At 46.4% G+C, this 19,727-nt stretch overlaps 2 protein-coding genes across 4 annotated transcripts in view; one reads left to right on the top strand and one right to left on the bottom strand.

The window, feature by feature from the left end:
- LOC310632881 (uncharacterized protein) overlaps positions 1–19,727 on the top strand; it is a gene marked incomplete at its 5' end in the record, with an annotated part of 266,672 nt that overhangs the window by 97,490 nt on the left and 149,455 nt on the right. The gene's annotated exons all lie outside the window — the stretch shown is intronic.
- Positions 1–19,727, bottom strand: part of CHAF1A (chromatin assembly factor 1 subunit A) — a 42,985-nt gene that overhangs the window by 10,693 nt on the left and 12,565 nt on the right. For all 3 annotated transcript variants that reach the window (XM_083363369.1, XM_083363368.1, XM_083363367.1), the window contains 7 exons: positions 14,626–14,682; positions 11,039–11,280; positions 9,134–9,194; positions 8,884–8,952; positions 5,957–6,183; positions 2,728–2,896; positions 1,202–1,282 (listed from right to left, as the gene is read on the bottom strand). In XM_083363369.1, coding sequence (XP_083219495.1) covers positions 1,202–1,282; positions 2,728–2,896; positions 5,957–6,183; positions 8,884–8,952; positions 9,134–9,194; positions 11,039–11,280; positions 14,626–14,682 — 906 coding nt within the window. The remainder of the gene's footprint in view (positions 1–1,201; positions 1,283–2,727; positions 2,897–5,956; positions 6,184–8,883; positions 8,953–9,133; positions 9,195–11,038; positions 11,281–14,625; positions 14,683–19,727) is intronic.

Genomic DNA, 19,727 nt, shown 5'->3' with positions numbered 1-19,727 from the left:
GGGTTTTATTTTCAGAGATAATTTAATCTTTTAATTCTCTTTTAACTTTGTATTTTATATTGATATGCCCTGTAAACCGCCCTGAGTCCTTCGGGAAAGGGCGGTATATAAATCTAATAAAATCTAAATCTAAAATCTATCTATCTATCTATCTATCTATCTATCTATCTATCTATCTATCTATCTATCTATCTATCTATCTGATTTGTGCTTAGAATGTAGCCGCCCTGAGTCTTCGGAGAAGGGCGGGATATAAATGGGATTAAAATAAATAAATAAATAAATAAATATCTACCTACCTACCTTTTATCATCTGTCTATCCATCCATCATCTAGGTCTATCTATCTATCATCCATCTATCCATCCATTATCTATCTATCTATCTATCTACCTACCTACCTATCTTTTATCATCCGTCTATCCATCTATCCATCCATCATCTAGGTCTATCTATCATCCATCCATCCATCCATCCACCCATTATCTATCTATCTATCTATCTATCTATCTATCTATCTATCTACCTATCTTTTATCATCTGTCTATCCATCCATCATCTAGGTCTATCTATCTATCATCCATCCATCCATCCATTATCTATCTATCTATCTATCTATCTATCTATCTATCTATCTATCTATCTATCTTTTATCATCCATCTATCCATCCATCATCTAGGTCTATCTATCATCCATCCATCCATCCATCCATCCATCCATCCATCCATCCACCCATTATCTATCTATCTATCTATCTATCTATCTATCTATCTATCTATCTATCTATCTATCTACCTATCTTTTATCATCCGTCTATCCATCTATCCATCCATCATCTAGGTCTATCTATCTATCATCCATCCATCCATCCATCCATCCATTATCTATCTATCTATCTATCTATCTATCTATCTATCTATCTATCTATCTTTTATCATCCATCTATCCATCCATCATCTAGGTCTATCTACCCATCCATCTATCTAACCGCCTGTCTCCCTGACAGCCCCCCACAACACTCCCCTTCTCACGCAGCCCCTTGGGGAGGCTAATTGCCCCCCACTCTTCCAGAGCATCAGGACAGGGGAGCTGCGGAGGACCAATTTCTGTGTTCTTCACCGTGTCAGTCACAACGTAGGGCGGTTTTCTCCTCTTTGAAGGAGAGGCGCTTTTCTGGGTTACAGGAAAGGCTTAGACTCACCCCTTCACTGTGAGAGAGGGACTCGCCTGGCTCCTCCTCCTCCCACTCTTCATCGCTCTCCACTTCATAGTCCAGGAGCTTCTGCAGGGGGAGAAGCAAGGCAGTGGAAGCTCAGCAAGAACCCTCCAAGGGCTGGGCAAAGTGGGTGGGGAGAGAGACATTGACTGAAAAGGTAGAAACACGGAAGAGCTGAAAAGGATCCTAGAAGCCAGTGAATCCCAATATCTGAGGGGCTGCCACAGAGAAGATGGGGGGGTCCACCTATTCTACAAAGCCCCTGAAGGCAGGAGAAGAAGCAACGGATGGAAACTAATCAAGGAGAGAAGCAACCTGGAACTAAGGAGGAATTTCCTGACAGTGAGGACAATTAACCAGTGGAACGACTTGCCTCCAGAAGTTGTGGTCGCTCCATTATTGGAGGCTTTTAAGAAGACGCTGGAGAACCGTTTGTCTGAAATGGTATAGGGTTTCCTACCTTGAGCAGGGGTGGGGGTGGGGGGGTGGACTAGAAGGCCTCCCAAGTCCCTTCTGACTCTGTTTATTGTCATTCAATCTGCGGCTTAGGACAAGATCTCCAGACCAGGGTTCTCCAAACTTAGCAACTTTAAGACTTGTGCACTTCAACTCCCAGAATTCCCCAGCCAGCACGGGACGCTTTCTTTCCACATAAGATTTACCCTCCTTCCATTGATACCCCCTTGGCCCCAGCGTCCTTTTAACCTGTTTGAAGAATGTACGGCAGGGGTAGGCAAGCTTGGCTCTTTTGTGACTCGTGGACTTCAACTCCCAGAATTCCTGAGCCAGCCATGCTGAGGGAAAAGGGAGAGGTTTCCAAGCTGAGCCATGCTGGCTGAGGAATTCTGGGAGTTGAAGTCCACCAGTCATAAAAGGGCCAAGTTTGAAGACCCCTGAAATAAGGGGATGTAATGTTCTGAGATCACCACAGATGGGGACTGTAGCCAAGGAATTAAAAGACGCTTGCTCCTGGGGAGGAAAGCCATGGCAAATCTAGACAGCACACTAAAAAGCAGAGACGTCACCCTGTCAACAAAAGTGCGTCTAGTCAAGGCTGTGGTTTTCCCAGTTGCAATGTATGGCAGTGAAAGCTGGACCATAAGAAAGGCTGAGCGCCAAAGAATGGAGGCCTTTGAACTGTGGTGCTGGAGAAGACTCCTGCGAGTCCCTTGGACTGCAAGGCGATCAAACCGGTCGGTCCTAGAGGAAATCAACCCTGACTGCTCTTTAGAAGGCCAGATCCTGAAGCTGAACCTCAAATCCTTTGGCCACCTAATGAGAAGGAAGGACTCACTGGAGAAGAGCCTAATGCTGGGAAAGATTGAGGGCAAGAGAAGAAGGGGACGACAGAGAATGAGGTGGCTGGATGGAGTCACTGAAGAAGTAGGCGTGAGCTTAAATGGATTCCAGAAGATGGTAGAAGACAGGAAGGCCTGGAGGAACGTGGTCCATGGGGTCACGAGGGGTCGGACACGACTTCGCAGCTAACAACAACAATGTTCTGAGCTTACCGTATCTTTGGCCCAAGGGTTTCTAGGTCTTATTGAGAAAGACCTCCTGTTCCACGTGCCCCAGTAGGCAGGCCGATGATTCTCACAGAACTGCAGTAGTTTCATTCTTCCAAATTTCTTCCTTTCAGGCACATCTTCTGCCTGGCTGCTGCCCACAATGACGACATCGCTGTTGAACCGAAAAAACAGCGTGCTCAGTCTTGGATGGAGCTGAAAGTCGCCCTTGTGCTCCATTAAAACGAAGCTCATAATTAGCACTACCGTATTTCCCTGAAAATAAGACCCAGCCAGAAAATAAACCCCAATGTGATTTTTTTTCCCCAGGACGCTCGTAATATTAACCCCGCCCCCAAAATAAGCCCCAGTTAAGATCGCCAGCCAGACGGACGCATTTAGGACCGTATTTCCCCAAATATAAGTCCTAGCCGGAAAATAAGCCCTAATGTGTATTTTTGGAGCAAAAATTAATATAAGGCCCGGTCTTATATTTTTTCAGGGAAACACAATGTGATAATAATGCTTGACTAACAAGAGAATGACTTTTGTCCATTTCTGTAGAGAGGCTTCGATTAAAATTGAAATGGTGGAGGTCACAGATTAAAAAAAAAAAGAGAGAGAGAACGAAAGTTAAGGAAAACTGTGTCCTGCAAAGCCTTGGTGGAGCAGTGGGCTAATGCCTCCTTAAGTAACACCAGCTGCCTGCAATTAGTGCAGGTTCGCATCCCACCAGGCTCAAAGTCGACTCAGCCTTCCATCCTTCCGAGGTAGGTAAAATGAGGACCCAGATTGTTGGGGGCAATTAAGCTGACTTTGTAATAATGCCGCTTGGGGTGTGTGCGAAAGCCCTAATAAGCAGGCATATACATAGAATGAAGGCTACTGCTAAGCTTGTAAGCCGCCCTGAGTCTTCGGAGAAGGGCGGGATATAAATGGGATTAAAATAAATAAATAAAATAAATAAATAAATAAAGCACTCCAGATCAAAGAGAAATGGGGAAGCGGAGGGGGACCAGTCAGAGGGGAAGAGAACTAAAGCTTTCTGTACTGGATGCACAGAAATGTCAGGCCCCCTGCAGTGAAAACATCTGGGCAGGATGACTTAAGGATTAATGTGCATCCCAAAGCACACCATCTTACAGCAGGGCAGTTGCGAGCACTGTCGAGAAAGACAATTTTTATTAATTGTGTTGATCAAGTTCAGGCCTTATGGCTACTGTAGAAATATAGGTAACCAAAAGCTGTGGCCTTTTGCACAACAGCGTGCTTTTGCGAACTTGCGTATTTCTTTATGTATTTAAAATATGAAACTTGAACGTTAAGGGAATTAAGGAACTGGCATGTCTAAAGAAAAGAAGAAATAGGGGAGACATGATAGCCGTGTTCCAGTATCTGAGGGGCTGTTAAGTGAATCGCTGCAGTTGTTCATTTACTAAGAAGGTTGTTCAGTGAATCTGGCTTCCCTATTCAGTTTGCTTGTCAGAAAGTCGCCAAAGGGGAATCACGTGACCCCAGGACACGGAAACCTGTTGTAAATATGAGCCAGCGGTCAAGAGTCTGAATTCTGATCACGTGACTGTGGGGATGCCGCCACGATGGCGAGTTTGGAAAAGGGCTGTAAGTCACTTCTTTCAGTGCTGTTGTAACTTTGGTCACTAAACGGATGGTTGCAAGTTGAGGACTACCTTGATAATTGGTTAGTCACCCAGTCACTATCAGGGACTGATAGGAGCTTTAGGAATAGGTCTTCCTGTTGCCAATCCCAACAGCTGTCCATTGTGACACCAGGTTTTCTTGCCTTATTAATTACAGACAGATATGTCACCAACGTGTATATAAAGTAAAGGTAAAGGTTCCCCCGCACATGCATGCTAGTCGTTTCCGACTCTAGGGGCCGGTGCTCATCTCCGTTTCAAAGCCGAAGAGCCAGCGCTTGTCCGAGGACGTCTCCGTGGTCATGTGGCCGGCATGACTAGACGCCAAAGGTGCACAGAACGCTGTTACCTTCCCACCGGAGTGGTCCCTATTTTTCTACTTGCATTTTGACGTGCTTTCGAACTGCTAGGTTGGCAGAAGCTGGGACGAGTAACAGGCGCTCACTCTGCTACGCGGCACTCAGGATTCGACCCACCAAACTGCCGACCTTCTGATCGACAAGCTCAGTGTCCTAACCCACCGCGTCCCTTCTAATGTGTATATAAAAACACACAAAAATAGGGCGTCCCTCTCTGTGTGTACGCTTATTACTTAAACCACCCTTGTAAGCCACTAGACCAATCTGGAGCTTTTTTTTACAAACACATCTGGTTTTTCACTACTCGACCTCACTTTCAAGTAGCCCACATTTAAGTCAAGATAAATTATGAACAGGGCCAAGATAGAGCCTTGAGAAGGCACCTTTTCCCCCCTGTGTTGATTGAGAAAGTTGCCCATTTATTCCTACTCTGGGTTACAAATCCCTATAGGAACAGCAGCTGTGGTGGCGCAGTGGTTAGAGCGCAGTATTGCAGGCTACTCTGCTGATTGCCAGCAGTTTGATCCTGACCGGCTCAAGGTTGACTCAGCCTTCCATCCTTCTGAGGTCGGTAAAATGAGGACCCAGATTGTCTGGGGGGGGGGGGGGAAGAGGCTGACTCTGCTTAGAGAGGGCTGTAAAGCACTGTGAAGCGGTATATAAGTCTAAGTGCTATTGCTATTCATTTGTGCCAGGTTAGAGAAGCCGTGATGCTCCAATGGAAGAAGGCGGCACGTCTCCGGGCTTGCCTTTCCACCCTAAGCATCACGGCCTGTGGTGGAACCAGCAACTGAAGTCGGGGGGTGGAGTTAAGAGAGTGGCTGGCATGGAGTCCCTTTGAGGAGGAAGTGATGGAGACCTCACCCTCCTTAAATCCCAGGAGTGCTTATCTGGTAGCCCACAGAGACGCAGTGGCTAGAATGCAGTATTGAAGGCTGACTCTGCCCACTGCCAGCAGTTTGATGATGACCGGCTCAAGGTTGACTCAGCCTTCCATCCTTCTGAGGTCGGTAAAATGAGGATCCAGATTGTTTGGGGGTGGGGGGAAGAGGCTGACTCTGCTTAGAGAGGGCTGTAAAGCACTGTCAAGTGGTATATATACGGTAAGCCTAAGTGCTATGGCTATTGCCCTTTTTGAACCGTTATTTTTATCCAAAGTGTTTCGTTAAAGCCACGTCTGTTCCAGGACAGACCTCCATTCCAGGAAGGTTAACTCACCTGTTAATCCCGTCAGCATCGGGGCTGCAGACAAGGGTGGGCTCCGATTTCCTAGGATCCCGACTCTTCAGTTCTTCCAAGAAAGAAATGTCACAGCTCTGCTCTTGCATGGACCGGTCTATTCGGTCGGAGAGGTCCTGATCGAAGGGCACCCGGCAAAGCGGAGCGAGGACCATGTTCTCCTTGATCTCAAAGGGAGCAAACTTTCCACACCAGCCCGCAAGAGTCTGAAAACAAGAGGCCAACTTTATCACGCTGTTCATAACCTGGGATGGAAGTCTCATCTTTGAAGCCCAGAAAAACCACACACTTCCAAAAAATATATGTTACACACCCACACCTGAAACCCTTGTAAACGGAACAACACCGACACTGACACACTCCAAACTCCGCTAAAGATGTTACCTAGCCTGGTAATGAAACATTCATACTGATTTAACAGCTAACCATCTTATGTAATTTAAGAGGTAATAATGGGAATGACCCAGCAGGGTCTGCATCCCTTTAAGAGCCTTTTTACAAAAGGGAAGGCTCTGCTGCTGTGTTCTCTCTCTTCCGTTTCCTGCTGTAACTGTGGTTTGTTGGATCCTGCTGTATTAGCACGTGTATGTATACTGTTCCTGGTGTATGATATTGTAGATAGTGTAAGACAAACCACCATTTACTAAAGACCACTGTTTACTGTGTTTACTCCTGGGTTATCTCGCACAATAAGACTGTGCATGTTCCGACAGGTAATGGGCCCAGAGAGAGGAGAAACCCAGTGAGAGCGTGACCTAGAGCCAGAGGAGTTAGGGCTTGTGGTTTGTGATGGTAGCAGGCAACATGGACTCTGTCAGCGTAATGGGAGGAGGTTTCGCAGTATCTCGTCTGAATGAGACAAACTACCTCCCCTGGTGTCTGCGAAGGGAATAGTTGTGGACGATAGTTACATGATGCTTACAGGTAGTCCTCGACTTGCAACCATTTGTTTAGTGATCGTTCGAAGTTATAACGCTTGTCAACTTTACAACGAACCTGGCTGCAGCCATTTATGTATTTTGTATTTGTATTTTGTATACAACATTGAGCAAATCTTGTGGGAACAAAAGATCATTCCCATACCGGAGGGGAGAGAGAGGATTACTTAGTCAGAAAGCCCCCCAAATTGTGCTATTGGACAGCATGAGTCGAGGGGTGGGAATTGTTACATTGTATTTACTTTGATTCTTTGGGGGGGGATGTTTAGATCTGGTTTCGCTTTTGTTCGTGCCGATATTAAGTACCCAATAAACATGTTCTTTGAGGAACTTTCCTGCCTCGGAGTTCTGATTCATTTGGTCTCATCGATCGGAACCTTGACAAACACATTGAAAAAACTGACGCATGACCATTTTTCACCCTTACGGCCGTTGCCACATCCCTGTGTTTATGGAGGGAGGTGTCTGTCAGCTGGTTCCTATTTATGACGGTCGCAATGTCCCAGGGTCATCTGACCACATTTTGCAACCTTCTGACGAGCAAAGTCAGTGGGGAAGCCAGATTCACTTAACCACCATGTTACTAATTTAACAACTGCAGTGATTCATTTTAATAACTGTGGCAAGAAAGATCATAAAATGGGGCAAAACTCACTTAACAACTGTCTTGTTTAGCAATGGAAATTTTGGGCTCAATTATGGTCATAGGTCGAGGACTTTTTTTAAAAAAAATGTCTTTAATTAAATTATTTATTATATTAAATGAATTAATTAAATATTGTTATATAATTAAATGAATTATAGATTGTTATATAATTAAATTAAGTATAGATGCTAATAGGCTATTATACAACATTCCGCCGGTGAGAGATTGCCGGCGGGTGACACCCAGGGATAGGGCCTTCTCAGTGGGAGCGCCTGCCCTCTGGAACCAGCTGCCGGTAGAGCTGAGGACTGCTCCCGACCTCCGATCATTCCGCCGGGGCCTGAAGACCTGGCTCTTTGAGCTCTCGGGCCCAGGCTGAGGAGAAAATTTTAATTGGGGTTTTAATCTACAGGGTGAATTTAATGCTTTTTTAAATTGGTTTTAACTTTTGTATGTTTCGATTTTAATTTCCTGTAAACCGCCCTGAGTCCTCAGGGAAAGGGCGGTATACAAATGCAAATATTAAATTAAATTAAATTAAATTCGGAGTGTGGGGACATGGGCCCGCAGCCTCTTAATTCCTCTTATTTTAGCTACATTGCAATATTCGTGCTATTTTGGCACACAATTGTTAATAGTTTCCAAACCTCACAATGACCTTCTAGTTCAGGTATTTTATGGTGTTAGCCAGGATGGGGACTGCAGCCAAGAAATTAAAAGACGCTTGCTCCTGGGGAGGAAAGCCATGGCAAATCTAGACAGCACACTAAAAAGCAGAGACATCACCCTGTCAACAAAAGTGCGTATAGTCAAGGCGATGGTCTTCCCAGTTGCAATGTATGGCAGTGAAAGCTGGACCATAAGAAAGGCTGAGCGCCAAAGAATTGAGGCCTTTGAACTCTGGTGCTGGAGAAGACTCCTGCGAGTCCCTTGGACTGCAAGGCGATCAAACCGGTCGGTCCTAGAGGAGATCCACCCTGACTGCTCTTTAGAAGGCCAGATCCTGAAGCTAAAACTCAAATCCTTTGGCCACCTAATGAGAAGGAAAGACTCACTGGAGAAGAGCCTCATGCTGGGAAAGGTTGAGGGCAAGAGAAGAAGGGGACGACAGAGAAGGAGGTGGCTGGATGGAGTCACTGAAGCAGTAGGCGTGAGCCTAAATGGACTCCAGAAGATGGTAGAGGACAGGAAGGCCTGGAGGAATGTTGTCCATAGGGTCGCGATGGGTCGGACACGACTTCGCAGCTAACAACAACCAGCCAGGAAAAACACTAATAGTTTTAAACACCTCAATGGTATACAAAAATGATTAGAAGACTTACTTTTGGAGCAGGTTGGGTTTTTGGTTTTTGAAAGAACCGGGTGATTTCAGCCTTTTCTGCTTTGAGACGCTAGAATCAGAAAATTGACAAGATTATAGGTTACAATCCATGAGATGAAGAACATCATTGCAAACAAAGCCTCCTCTAACACAGAGAAGGCAAACATTGTGTGAGGTCAGAAACACGTCTTTTCGAGCTCTGCGTTCTAGCTGAAACAGAACAACAACAAAAAAAGTGCTGCTATTTTTACCTTCTCTTCCTCTTTTAAGCGTTTTTCTTCTTCTTTTTTTCTTTTCTCTTCTAATTTTGCCCTTCAAAATAAAGCCCAGGTTTAGGAAAATATAATCCGGGGTTTACAAAAAAACAAAACCAAACAAAAAAAAAAACACGCCCCAGCATCAGGAGTATTCAAACATGACTCAGTTAGTCTCCTCCACACCCCAAAACACGGGGTAAGGGTGTTCCAGTCCAGGAACATTTCGCAGATCCTTTGTTTAAAAGGCACTTTTTGTGCGAAAAGCTTCCATCTGAATTTCTAATTCAAATCCATCGTACGATCAAGAGATCCGAAAGGCAGCCTTGGAAATATCCATCACGACTGGATAGCAAATGGCAGTGGAGCACAGATCAGACCTCACACCTTGGGGAAGGAAGGAAGGAAGGAAGGAAGGAAGGAAGGAAGGAAGGAAGGAAGGAAGGAGGGAAGGGAGGGGGGAGGGAGGAAGGAGGGAGGGAGGGAAGGAAGGAAGGAAGGGAGGGAGGAGGGAGGGAAGGAAGGAAGGAAGGAAGGAGGGAGGGAGGGAAGGAGGGAAGGAAGGAAGGAAGAAGGGAGGGAGGGAGGGAGGGAAGGAAGGAAGAAGGGAGGGAGGGAGGGAGGGAAGGAAGGAAGGAAGGAAGGAAGGAGGGAGGGAGGGAAGGAAGGAAGGAAGAAGGGAGGGAGGGAGGGAGGGAGGGAGGGAAGGAAGGAAGGAAGAAGGGAGGGAGGGAGGGAGGGAAGGAAGGAAGGAGGGAAGGGAGGGGGGAGGGAGGGGGGAGGGAGGAAGGAGGGAAGGAAGGAAGGAAGGAGGGAGGAAAGGAGGGAAGGAAGAAGGGAGGGAGGGAGGGAAGGAAGGAAGAAGGGAGGGAGGGAGGGAGGGAGGGAGGGAGGGAGGGAGGGAAGGAAGGAAGGAAGGAAGGAAGGAGGGAAGGGAGGGGGGAGGGAGGGGGGAGGGAGGAAGGAGGGAGGGAGGGAAGGAAGGAAGGGAGGGAGGAGGGAGGGAAGGAAGGAAGGAAGAAGGGAGGGAGGGAGGGAGGGAAGGAAGGAAGGAAGGAAGGAAGGAAGGAAGGAAGGAAGGAAGGGAGGGGGGAGGGAGGGGGGAGGGAGGAAGGAGGGAGGGAGGGAAGGAAGGAAGGAAGGGAGGGAGGAGGGAGAGAAGGAAGGAAGGAAGAAGGGAGGGAGGGAGGGAAGGAAGGAAGGAAGGAGGGAGGGAGGGAAGGAGGGAAGGAAGGAAGGAAGGAAGGAAGAAGGGAGGGAGGGAGGGAAGGAAGGAAGAAGGGAGGGAGGGAGGGAGGGAGGGAAGGAAGGAAGGAAGGAAGGAAGGAAGGAAGGAAGGAAGGAAGGAAGGAAGGAAGGAGGGAAGGGAGGGGGGAGGGAGGGGGGAGGGAGGAAGGAGGGAGGGAGGGAAGGAAGGAAGGAAGGGAGGGAGGAGGGAGAGAAGGAAGGAAGGAAGAAGGGAGGGAGGGAGGGAAGGAAGGAAGGAAGGAGGGAGGGAGGGAGGGAGGGAAGGAGGGAAGGAAGGAAGGAAGGAGGGAGGGAGGGAGGGAGGGAGGGAAGGAAGGAAGGAGGGAGGGAGGGAGGGAGGGAAGGAGGGAAGGAAGGAAGGAAGGAAGAAGGGAGGGAGGGAAGGAAGGAAGGAAGGAGGGAAGGAAGGAAGAAGGGAGGGAGGGAGGGAGGGAAGGAAGGAAGGAAGAGGAGGGAAGGAAGGAAGGAAGAGGAGGGAGGGAAGGAAGGAAGGGTCCTCGTCAATGGTACTCTGAGCAGCATTAAAGCAAAGCAGCCAATCTGTAGAATACGATCCTATCAAGAGCAGCCAAGTCCAGCTAGCGAAACCCCCAGAGCATATCAGAGCAAGGGAAAGCTGTGTTGATTGGCCATCCCACGTGATCATTCACTTACTCCAGAGCTTCCTGTCTCTCTTTCCGTTTTTCCTCTTTCGCCCGTTGTTTTTCAGCTTTCTCCTTTTCGTCCTTCTCCTTTTTCTCTCTCCTTTCTTTATCCTTCAGCTCCTTCTCTTCTTCTTTCTTCCTCTTCGCCTCCTCGCGGGCACGTTCTTTGGCAGCCTTGGCTTCCTTTTTCAGCTGTCTCTTCTCCTCCTGTTCAGCTTGCAGTTTCTGAAGTTTTTCGGCGCGTTCTTGGTCCTTTTTAAGAAAAAAAAACAAGAGAGAGAGAGAGAGAAACCCCAGAAGTGTCTTTAGGAGGAATTCTTGTCACGTTCCCCCACGGTCAAGCAGTGCAATATGTGTTGATGGGTCACAGGTAGTCCTCAATTGACAACCATCTGTTTAGCGACCGTTCAGTGTTGCGACTGCACTGAAAAATGTGACTTATCGCCAGTCCTCAGACTTACAGCCACGGTTACATGATCATCCAAACCTGGGTACTTGGCAACCAGGATCCGTTTGTAACAACTGCAAGATCCCGGGGGTCACGTGATCACCATTTGCGGCCTTCCCAGCCGCCTTCCAATATGCCAAGACAACGGAGGAAGCTGGATTGGCTTAAGAAACGTGTGATTCAGTTAACAACCACGGCGAGTCATAAAATCAAGCATGGCTCGCTTAACGGCCTTGCTTAAGCAGTGGAAATTCTGACCCCAATTGCGGTCGTTAAGTCGAGGACTGCCTGTATATGTTTCCCAAGCTCCTCCCCTCTGCGTGACCAGGATGGTGAGCCCAACGGAGGGAAATCAGATGGAGAATGAAGCAAGTCAGCTCGGGGAGACGGGCCAGGCAGTCGTAAATGCAGCCAGGCCCAAATTTTGTTTGCCTAACTGTGTGGGTGGTGCAACGGGCAGAACTTAGAGGAATGGATGCAATTCTCTTCATTCAGTGCTGTTTTAACTCTGGCCACTGAACAGGTGGTCATTAAGTGGGAATTACCTGCATGTTCATAGACTGAATGAATAAAACTTTCCACATTATAGATAGCAGAATAACAGAGTTGGAAGGTGCCTTGGAGGTCATCTAGTCCAACCCCCTGCTCAGGCAGGAAACCCTATACCAGGGGTAGGCAACCTTGGCTCTTTTATGACTCGTGGACTTCAACTCCCAGAATTCCTGAGCCAGCCACGCTGAGGGAAAGGGAGAGGTTTCCAAGCTGAGCCAGGCTGGCTCAGGAATTCTGGGAGTTGAAGTCCATGAGTCATAAAAGAGCCAAGGTTTATTTATTTATTTATTTATTTGATTTATATACCGCCCTTCTCCCGAAGGACTGCCTGCCCCTGGCCTAGGCCTAGGCCGCTTTAAGATTTGTGGACTTCAACTCCCAGAATTCCTGAGCCAGCCACGCTGAGGGGAAAGGGAGAGGTTTCCAAGCTGAGCCAGGCTGGCTCAGGAATTCTGGGAGTTGAAGTCCATGAGTCATAAAAGAGCCAAGGTTTATTTATTTATTTATTTATTTGATTTATATACCGCCCTTCTCCCGAAGGACTGCCTGCCCCTGGCCTAGGCCTAGGCCGCTTTAAGATTTGTGGACTTCAACTCCCAGAATTCCTGAGCCAGCCACGCTGAGGGGAAAGGGAGAGGTTTCCAAGCTGAGCCAGGCTGGCTCAGGAATTCTGGGAGTTGAAGTCCATGAGTCATAAAAGAGCCAAGGTTGCCTACCCCTGTCCTATACCGTAACCCAATGGAAAGGTTTAAACTCACACAAACTCACCTATTCCCTCTGTCCTCTTTTTAAAAGTACCTGCCCTTCAAATTTCAAATGAAATTCTATTGACACTGGGGGATCTTGAAAGAAGCATTGGCATAGTTGCCACCCTCAAATCTTTTCCTGGTTTGCTATTTTTTGAAAAATTCTCCCTGTTTTTACAGCTGTGGGAAGTAACATGGCTACTGTAGCTGGAAGGTAGGGAAGACTCAGACCAACACTTGCCACTTTGTTAACATTGAAACAAAGAAATAATTAAGTAACTTTAAAAGGGGTTACAGATTTTGATTTCTGGTGCAACACTAAAGATATTCTTAACCCCATCACTCTCATAGGAGGAAGTTTTCACTCTGAAGTTCATTCCAGCCTGTCCTTCCAACCCCACCCTCACTCCCCAAATAATTGTTTCTGTAGTATCCTCAAGAAGGAGGCATCTTGCTTTAAAAAAAATGTATTAAGTTTTGGCAAGAGATAAGATACAAAAAAGCAAAACAGAGGTTAAAAAGCAAGCAAAACCAGGAGTGCAAAAGAAGAAAAAAGGAAAAGGAAATAAATACCCCCCCCACACACACACACACTTTCTTCGGTACAGAGACAGATGTAAAATACATTGACCTCTTACTCTAAAACCAACAATGCAGTGTCTCTATAATCATAAACAGTGCGGGCCATCAAATCCCAAAATTAAATCTTCATTTCTTTCCATTTCTAGCAAGAGGCCCATCAATGGTTTCAAACAGAAACAACTGTCTTTTCTTTACACAAAGCAGTCAGATTAGGACAGGGGTAGGCAAGCTTGGCTCTTTGATGACTCCTGGACTTCATCTCCCAGAATTCCTCAGCCAGGCATGGCTCAGCTTGGAAACCTTTCCCTTTCCCCTCGGCATGGCTGGCTCAGGAATTCTGGGAGTTGAAGTCCATGAGTCATAAAGCAGCCTAGGCCAGGGGTAGGCAACCTTGGCTCCTTTATGACTCGTGGACTTCAACTCCCAGAATTCCTGAGCCAGCATGGCTCAGCATGGAAACCTCTCCGTTTCCCCTCAGTGTGGCTGGCTCAGGAATTCTGGGAGTTGAAGTCCACGAGTCATCAAAGAGCCAAGCTTGCCTACTCCTGGTTTAGCAGGTGTCTTGCTTTGATTGGCAATTACAGCATCCAAACACTAGAACAGCCAACCCCCCAAACAGACTAAAACAGGTGATGTCCCAATATCTCTGGATATTGCCAAGTATTTTATCCATGAATACCTGGAAGATATGAGATGATGGAAAAGGCCTTTTAAGTCAGGCCACATTCCATCTGATTTAAGATCATCTTCCACGGAATTTAGATCTTTTCTGGCCTGGCTGGAGATGTTGGCATAGATAAGAAACTAGGGCTTTTTCTGCCTGCAGGTAGCTCTGCCGAGCTGTTGCGGTGGACAATATTTAAAATTAGGGAGGCGCGTGCCTGAAAAATGGGGTGGGACAAGCACTTCAGACCTCAAATAAATAGAAAATGTCTGTTACTGATTAAAGCAGATATTTCTCGGGCTTCTGGGCTTGGACAGCCAGAGTGCCAAAGTAACTGGTTATGTGCCATCATCTCTTAGCAACCAGAGATAATTCTTCTCCAGGATGGTGACTGATAATTAAAGTAGCTCAAATTTTAGTGGGCTTTCGTGAAAGCTTTACAAAAAAACAAAAATCAAAGCACCCCCCCCTCAGGCTGCTTCAGTGATGATCAAAGAGATATTGTCATTAAAACCACTTAATGCTGCCTTCCACGTCGCTTTCTAAGGCCTGAATACTTTCAGTTGTCATCAAGCGAATTCAGTTAGTCAGCGGAGTCATCTCACCCTTTGTAGCTTGAGTTTCTCCTTCTCCTCAGAACTTCGATGCACTTTTGGAGAAGCCTGAAATAGCAAGGATGGAGCAAGTTATGCCACCAGCACTTCTTTAAGCAATCAAAACCGAGACTAGGATTTATACAGAGGACAAATCATAAAAACATAGAATATTATTGCTTGACACCTGCCTTTCTGCAAGCCGTAACTTACAGCATAATTCAACAAACTTTAGTTAAGGGAATTCTGGCTTAGCATGAGTTAGACCCGTGGTGGCGAACCTATGGCACGCGTGCCACAGGTAGCACGCAGAGGTGCCCCCTCTGTGGGCACGCCCCAGTCCTAGGCCTTCAGCTGGGTTTTATAAAACTTTTCCGCTTTAGGCCTCCGCTGCCGTGTGCAAAAAAAAAAAAGTTCAATCAATCAATTTCAACTGGAGCCTTGGTGGAGCAGTGGGCTAATGCCTCCTTAAGTAACACCAGCTGCCTGCGATGAGTGCAGGTTCGAGTCCCACCAGGCTCAAGGTTGACTCAGCCTTCCATCCTTCCCAGGTAGGTAAAATGAGGACCCAGATTGTTGGGGGCAATTAAGCTGACTTTGTAAAAATGCCGCTTGGGGTGTGTGTGTGTGAAAGCCCTAATAAGCAGGCATATACATAGAATGAAGGCTACTGCTAAGATTGTAAGCCGCTCTGAGTCTTCGGAGAAGGGCGGGATATAAATGGGATTAAAATAAAAATAAAATAAAAACTTCTCATCTTGCAAAGTTGGAACTGATTGACTGAACTTTTTAGTCCCATCCAGTCTGCCGTTACCACTGCAGCCACACCCACCCAATAGGCCACGCCCACCTGGCACCCAACGAGACGTAAGTGGGTTTGGGTTGCAGTCTTGGCACTCGGTCTCTAAAAGGTTCGCCATCCCTGAGTTAGGCCAAAGAGTCGCTTTTGGCATGTTAAAAGACGGACAGATAGTTTACGGCGTAATGCAAGGGATCTGATTTCCTCATCTGTTCTTTAAGGAAACAGGGGAAGCCCAGAGTCAGCTGAGGTGAGAGTCATTGTTTTCTAGCTATTTTCAGAAATCATAATACAAAAAAAAAGCTGAATTTTAGGTAAGATATATTAGAAAAGCAACTCTGACACATGAAGTGTCAAAAGGCAGGACAAGAGCAACGGATGGAAACTCATCGAGGAGAGAAGCAACCTAGAACTAAGGAGGAATTTCCTGACAGGGAGGACAATTAACCAGTGGAACAACCTGCCTCCAGAAGCTGTGAATGCTCCAACACTGGAAGTTCTTAAGAAGAGACTGGACAGCCATTTGTCTGAAATGGTATAGGGTTTCCTGCCAGAGCAGGGGGTTGGGCTAGATGACCTCCAAGGTCCCTTCCAACTTCACTATTATGATTATGATTAAGTCTGCAATGAATTCCAGCCCTACAACGTGGATAAGAAAACCTAAAAGCGATCAGAGTTGGGCTGGCACTACATCTCCCACAATTCTTACTTAGCACCTACTTATGACCACAACGGAGCCTGGAATTTTGATTGTAAGTCATCGGGGTCGTAAGTCGAGGCACCAAGTGACCGGACTCATAACTTACAACCATTTTTATAACAACCATCAGCCGAGTCACCATGCTGTAAAGTGGAACGCAAAAATCTATATAAATAGATACAAGTTCCGTTTTATCATCACGGCAAATACGCAAACTAAACACACTTATCTGAATTGGGTTTGAAATCAAACTGTTTTGGAGGGTGATGAATAGAGATTATGTTCTGCAATGCTTGAAGGTTGCTACTCTGGCTATCTTTCAAATGAAAAAATAGCCCCACCTCCCAATTCTAGTTGTTTGGAATGAGAAAACATACCCGTTTAACTTTAAACCTTTTAACTTTAAACGGGGCCAGGAGAAAAGCTATATTTTGGATTGCAGCAAAGAACTAACCCAACACAACTTGATCTGAATTTATACCCTGGTAAGAATCTTCCCCAATTCTTTCCATGAAGCTTGTTAATTCCAGCCCTGGACCCATGAGTTGTTGAAGAACAAGAACAAAAAAGGCAGTAAACCAACTTAGGATTGGCACAAAGTGCAAACTGTACTGGCACCACGGCTTCCCTCCAAGACTTTCCCATTCTTATTTGAAATCAAGAAAACAAGACTTGCCAGTTAACTACATTTTGGCCAACAGAACAGTTCAGGTCTTTGTTTCAAAGTAAGGAACAGCAACAAACAAATCCCAAAGGCCTGTGAGTAAACTATTTCCCAGAAAACAATACAGGACGCTTTAAGTATGAGCTTGGAGAGCTTCATAATATAATAGGTATCTTGAAACAAAACCCACACACGTACACAATGGGCAATATGCCACATTACGCAGGCAATTCAGAGACAAAACAAAACAGAGCAGTTTTTTAATACACACACACACACACATACACAAACACTGCAATACAGGACCACTTTGCAGAAGTTGAAATGCAACATACCAATTTGTGCAATACACTATGACAGCATCTCTAACCCTTGGCTCATATTCAGTGGATCCAGCTGCCTGTCTGCTTATGGAGTTAGCTTAAAAGGTAAAGGTAAAGGTTCCCCCGCACATGCGTGCTAGTCGTTTCCGACTCTAGGGGCCGGTGCTCATCTCCGTTTCAAAGCCGAAGAGCCAGCGCTTGTCCGAGGACGTCTCCGTGGTCATGTGGCCGGCATGACTAGACGCCAAAGGCGCATGGAACGCTGTTACCTTCCCACCGGAGTGGTCCCTATTTTTCTACTTGCATTTTTACGTGCTTTCGAACTGCTAGGTTGGCAGAAGCTGGGACGAATAACAGGCGCTCGCTCTGCTACGCGGCACTCGGGATTCGACCCGCCAAACTGCCGACCATCTGATCGACAAGCTCAGCGTCCTAACCCACTGAGCCACCACGTCCCTTCGGAGTTAGCTTAGGGATGTAATTTTCAAGCCTTTTGAGTGTTTCTGCTATAAAGGGGAAGGTTTTAAGGAGCAAAAAAGTATGGTTTTAGTGTAGCAGAACATAGCCACAGGTGTCTACTAGTTAGCAGTAGATGCCTTTTGTGTAAATTTCATTTCACATTGTACAGGAAGACATTTAGCAACTGGAGTTTCGGCTTTTCTGATGCCCATAGCCCTTGACTTGCAACCATTCATTTAGCGACCATTCAAATCATAACAGCGGTGAAAAAAAGGACAGGACCGTTTTTCGTATTTTTCCAGTGTGGCAGCATCTCCATGGTCATGATTAGAATTCGGATGCTTGGCAACTGGCACATATTTATGACGGCTGCCCTGTTCGGGGTCACGTGATCACCATTTGTAACGTTCCAGCTGGCTTCCAACAAGCAAAGTCATGGGGGAAGCCAGACTTGCTTAATGAGTGCATGATTCACTTAATAACTGCAGTTTCACTTAACTGTTGCAAAAAAGACAACAACAACAACAACAACAACAACAACAATAATAATAATAATAATAATAATAATAATAAGTATTAGTAGTAGTTGGAAAGGACCTTGGAGGTCATCTAGTCCAACCCCCTGCTCAAGCAGGAAACCCTATACCATTTCAGACAAATGGCTGTCCAGTCTCTTCTTAAAAACTTCCAGTGTTGGAGCATTCACAGCTTCTGGAGGCAGGTTGTTCCACTGGTGAATTGTTCTCACTGTCAGGAAGTTTCTCCTCAGTTCCAGGTTGCTTCTCTCCTTGACTAGTTTCCATCCGTTGCTTCTTGTCCTGCTTTCAGGTGCTTTGGAGAATAGCTTGACTCCCTCTTCTTTGGGGCAGCCCCTGAGATATTGGAACACTGCTATCATGTCCCCCCTCGTCCTTCTCTTCATTAGAGTAGACATGCCCAATTCCAGCAACCGTTCTTTGTATGTTTTACCCTCCAGCCCACTGATCATCTTTGTTTTAAAATGAGGCACAACTCACTAACAACTGCCTTGCTTAGCAACAGGATTTTTGGGCTGAATTGTGGTTGTAAACGAAGGACTACTTGAATAGAGTGTACATCTGTTGACTTAGCACTACGTTCTCTATAGACCAGGGGTGTCAAACTCGCAACGTCACGTGACGCAACGTATCGTTGACTTTTTTCCCCCATTGCTGGCAATGGGGTGGGTGCCGTTTCTCTATGATGCATCTGGCCCGCGGGCAGGCAGTTTGACACCCCTGCTATAGACCTTTCTAGAGAAAGGTAAAGGTAAAGGTTCCCCCGCACATGGGTGCTAGTCGTTTCCGACTCTAGGGGCCGGTGCTCATCTCCGTTTCATAGCCGAAGAGCCAGCGCTTGTCCGAGGACGTCTCCGTGGTCATGTGGCCGGCATGACTAGACACCAAAGGCGCACGGAACGCCGTTACCTTCCCACCGTAGTGCTCCCTATTTTTCTACTTGCATTTTTACGTGCTTTCGAACTGCTAGGTTGGCAGAAGCTGGGATGAGTAACAGGCACTCACTCTGTTACGCGGCACTCGGGATTCGACCCGCCAAACTGCCGGCCTTCTGATCAACAGGCTCAGCATCCTAACCCACTGAGCCACCGCTTCCCTTTTCTAGAGAAAAACAAGCCCTAAAACCCAAACCTATCATGCTGTATTGTAGCACACAATCCTCTTATTCCTCACCTAGTAATTTTTTGGCTGGTAGCTCAGACATTCCTACAAAGGAATTTCCGAATTGTTTCCTGAAATAATAATTTTTTTAAAAAAAGTACCGAGTCGCATCATTCCCCTAGAAAGTTATCTATAAATAGTATTTAGTGGCCATAATCTTTGGGATTAAAAGGAAATTCCACACCACAACCTGTTCACTTGGGGCTGTTTCCTTCCCTATCACACCTATCTGTTCTGTGGAACAGGTAGTTCTATGGAAACTTCCTGCAGTTTACTCCAGGGAAACGGAAGTTTTTGAGGCTTTGTGCTCAACGGGGCACACTTGCTGTGTTAATTTTTCTTTTAGGAACACTAATGCCATATCGACAGTTGATTTAGTTTAGTAGTTAAAACAACAGGCTAGAAACTAGGAGATCACGAGTTCTAGTCCTGTCCTGGGCAGGAATCCAGGCGGGTGGCCTTGGATCAGTCA

The sequence above is a fragment of the Vipera ursinii genome (assembly GCF_947247035.1).
Source record: "Vipera ursinii genome assembly, chromosome: 1".
Taxonomy (NCBI): domain Eukaryota; kingdom Metazoa; phylum Chordata; class Lepidosauria; order Squamata; family Viperidae; genus Vipera; species Vipera ursinii.
Note: the sequence above shows the minus strand (reverse complement) of the source record. Positions and strands in the feature narration are given on the sequence as shown.